The 3,705-nt window shown below is 46.6% G+C and overlaps 1 protein-coding gene across 1 annotated transcript in view; it reads left to right on the top strand.

Annotated features, from left to right (window-relative positions):
- The window catches only part of PDZK1 (PDZ domain containing 1), a 44,982-nt gene that overhangs the window by 25,410 nt on the left and 15,867 nt on the right, over window positions 1–3,705 (top strand). Inside the window, exons 2-3 of the mRNA XM_006157144.3 lie at window positions 1,585–1,796; window positions 3,321–3,585. Of these exons, the coding sequence (XP_006157206.1) occupies window positions 1,587–1,796; window positions 3,321–3,585 (475 nt within the window). The 5' untranslated portion in view covers window positions 1,585–1,586. The remainder of the gene's footprint in view (window positions 1–1,584; window positions 1,797–3,320; window positions 3,586–3,705) is intronic.

The following is a 3,705-nucleotide window of genomic DNA, read 5'->3' on the forward strand; positions in this document are numbered from 1 at the left end:
GGGAGAGACAGGAACTGAGAGACAGAGAGAGAAGGCTGGGGGTGCAGAGGGGGGCTCCCTACCGCTAGCTCATTTGTTGGAGGCTGAATTATTAGTAGAAAATCTTCATTCCCTTAAAAATCTAGTTCACTGGAGCCATGTGGAACCTTCTTGTGAAGGCCCAGCTTCTTCTCTGGGGCAAAATCTTAACACATGTGGCTTCCTTAGACACATTCTGCTGTCCAGTATCAGAAGCTAGTGTATTCATATGTTAATACTTCATTGCTATGCAAATGAAGCTCATGAACCAGGATTCTGCATATGTCTGAAGGTCACCATGTTTGTTCAGAATGGCCCCTCTCCTCAAGAGGGTGTATGTCTTTGCAAAAGAGGGGAGGTGAGAAAGCATCCCCACGTGGGAGATGGTCATGCTGTAACCCCCTCTCCTTCGTCTCCCCCTCTTGTCGGGATCTTGGACACATATAGGCATGCGCCTGGTGTGTTTCTCAAGTCGTTGGGTCTGGGACTGGAATGTATGGTTGACTGTGAGAACCAGCCCCTTTAACCACCAGATCATGGGCAGGCCCAAGCTTTCTCTCTTTCCCCAAGCTTTCTTTCTTTTCTTAAAATTTATTTTTATTTATTTCTTCTGAGGATGGGAGCGCCCCAACAGGGTCTTCGCTCTGTGATTTATCCCCAGCCTCAGCCAGCATAATGATAGGCACAGAGATCTTCTTGTGTGGTCCCAGCATCACAGAGCTTCTGGCTACCATTGTACCACTGCAGCTGACCCAGTCACCTTTTCCTTTTTAAAAAATTTGCCCAAAATGGGACCAGCAGATGGCTTAATGGTTACATTGCTGGACTCCCACGTAGTCGACCATGGTTTGAGTCCCAGACCTGGTGGCATTAAAACTAATGCTGGGTGTGTGTGCATGAGTGCCCAAAATCTCAAGAGGAGAATGGAGAACAAGGGATTGTGGCATGGTCATCCACCCTGGGGGGTGATTTCTCGCTTTCCGTCTCTCTGGCGAGTGTACATGCCCTATAGCAATATAGCAAAAATCTCTCCCCCTCAAAAAAAAATTTGCCCAAAAACATGAGTGCCCATTAAAGAGAGACACATAGAGAGAGGCAGTGAGGGAATGCCCCTTTCCCATAGGGAAATAATCATGCTGCAATCCCTTCTCTACCTCTTCTTTTGGCATTTTGATCACACACGTACATGTGCCCAGCGTGCCTCTTAAGCTGCCCGAGTTGGACTCAAATCTGTTGTCCACCATGTGGAATCTGGCTACCTTAACCTCCATTCACCTACTGGCCACTATTACTCTGTTCTTCCATAGGATAACGTGCACCATATCATTAGGAAAATGTAATTACATTGTCGCTGGGCAATATATGTGTCTGTCTTGTCTACAAATTTATCTTCTATGTGGAAAAATTGACAGGTTCATCAAATATTTGAATGGGAGTGGGCTGCCTTTTCTTATAACTTTTTGAGTTATGCATTTAGATTCAGTTTTGGAGACAAAGAGGAGTTTGGTTGGAACTACTGAAATGGAAACATATCCCATGGATTTATCCATTTGTTTTTCATCACAGAGATGACTTCCATGTTCAGTCCTCGAGAGTGTAAACTGTCCAAACAGGAAGGAAAGAGCTATGGCTTCTTCCTGCGAATCGAGAAGGACACCGATGGCCACCTGGTCCGGGTGGTGGAGAAGGGGAGCCCAGCAGAGAAGGCCGGCCTCCGGGATGGAGATAGAGTGCTTAGGATCAATGGTGTTTTTGTGGACAAGGAAGAGCACATGCAGGTGAATGAGTCATTTGGGGTTCTTTTAGGATCTCTTCAGCACCCGCATCTTTGCTTGGAGTCAGTGGCAAGGCCAGACATCTTTATTTATTTTTTGTTATTATTTTTAAAAAGAATTATTTTATTGGGACCAGCAGATGGTGTAATGATTGCATTGATGGATACCCGCATGGCTGACCGTGGTTTGAATCCTGGACCTGGTGGCGTAATACTCACACTGGGCACGTGTGCGTGAGTGCCCAAGATCCCAAGAGGAGAATGGAGGAGAAGGGATTGCACTATGGTCATCTCCCCTAGGAGGTTATTTCTCCCTTTCTGACTCTGTGTGTCTTTCTGTCTAGTGTACGTGCCCTGTAGCAAAAATCTCTGCTCTAAAATTTATTTATTTATTTATTTAACTTTCTTTATTTGTTGTTTTTAATTTGATCAGAGAGGGACAGAATGAGAGAAAGAGAGAGGGAAAGTGAGAAAGCAAGATGCTAGGTCCGGGACTTGAACGGTGGTTGGCCATGTGGGAGTCCAACACCCTTAACTACCTTGCTACCTGCTGGGCCCTATTATTATTTTTAATTTGACCAGGGAGAGATTTGGGGCACTCATGCACACATATCTGGCAGGTTTTTCAAGTCACCAAGTCTGGGACTTGAACTGAGTAGTCAGCCGTGTAGGATCCGGCCACCCCAACCACACCCCCTTGCTGGGCCTTGGACCCCTTTAGCACTATACTTGCTGTTGGCAGCCATGTCTTTTACAATGAACCAAGAACAGTAATAGTGTCAGGTCTAATAGGCATTGCGTGTTTGCTCTATGCCAGAAACTGTGCTAGGCAATTTTATATTCATGGTCTTGTTAAAACCTCATCACAACCCTGCAAGTCAGCGCAGATAACTTAGTTTGCTAATATTTCTTTTTCTTTTTCTTATTTGAAATTTTGTTATAAGGCACGTTTGCTCATTTGAGACACACAGAGAGACAGAAAGCAAGAAATTAGCCCTTGGGGGATGGCCACACTGCAATCCTTTCTCCTCCATTCTCTTCTCGAAATCTTGGGTACACATGCACACGTGCCTGGCATGAGGCAAGTCACTGGGTCCGGGACTTTCACCATGGTCGGCCATGTGGGAGTCCAGTGTCTTAACCCATGCCACTTGCTGCCCCCAGTTGGCTAGTAGTTCATGCACTGACATCTGCCTGACTCCAGGTTGGGTGGTCTTTTCATTATGTTATACTGGAAGGACCTGTCATGGTTCAGGGCAGTTTTCCTCTCTAGGGAGAATCAGTTCCTCAGAACCTTCTGGGCGGCGGCTGGGCCACACTGCAGGTTCCACTGGTGCTAGAGGCCTGGCCCAATCTACACCTGGGTCTCGGGAGCACTTGGGGGGAGGTGGGTGGGCACTTCCTGCTTACTACTCAGGGGTCAGTGGTCAGCTACCGGAATCTCTGGGGCCAGATAGTGCACCAGATAATGAGTGTTTATTTCCCTCTGCAGTTGATACAGGGTTATATTTTCCTTCCTTCCTTCTAGGTTGTGGACCTCGTCCGAAAGAGTGGGAATGCAGTGACGTTACTAGTTTTGGATGGAGATTCTTATGAGAAAGCCGTGAAAACACAGGTAGACTTGAAAGAGTTGGGTCAAAGTCAGAAAGAGTTGAATTCAAATGATGAGAAACAGTCCCCTGTCATGAACGGAGGAGTGGAGAATGGAGGAGTGGAGACTTGGACCCAGCCACGGCTCTGCTACCTCGTGAAGGAGGGGAACAGCTATGGCTTCTCTCTGAAAACTGTCCAAGGTGAGCTTGACAGTGAGGCACAACCATGTTCCAGAAGAAAGATGTTGCTACTTAAAAAAAAAAAAAATGGGACCAGAAGTTGGCGTAATGGCTATGTTGCTGGACTCCCATGTAGTTGAC

This window comes from Tupaia chinensis, unplaced genomic scaffold, assembly GCF_000334495.1.
Source record: "Tupaia chinensis unplaced genomic scaffold, TupChi_1.0 Scaffold000529_1, whole genome shotgun sequence".
In the NCBI taxonomy this organism is placed as follows: Eukaryota; Metazoa; Chordata; class Mammalia; order Scandentia; family Tupaiidae; genus Tupaia; species Tupaia belangeri.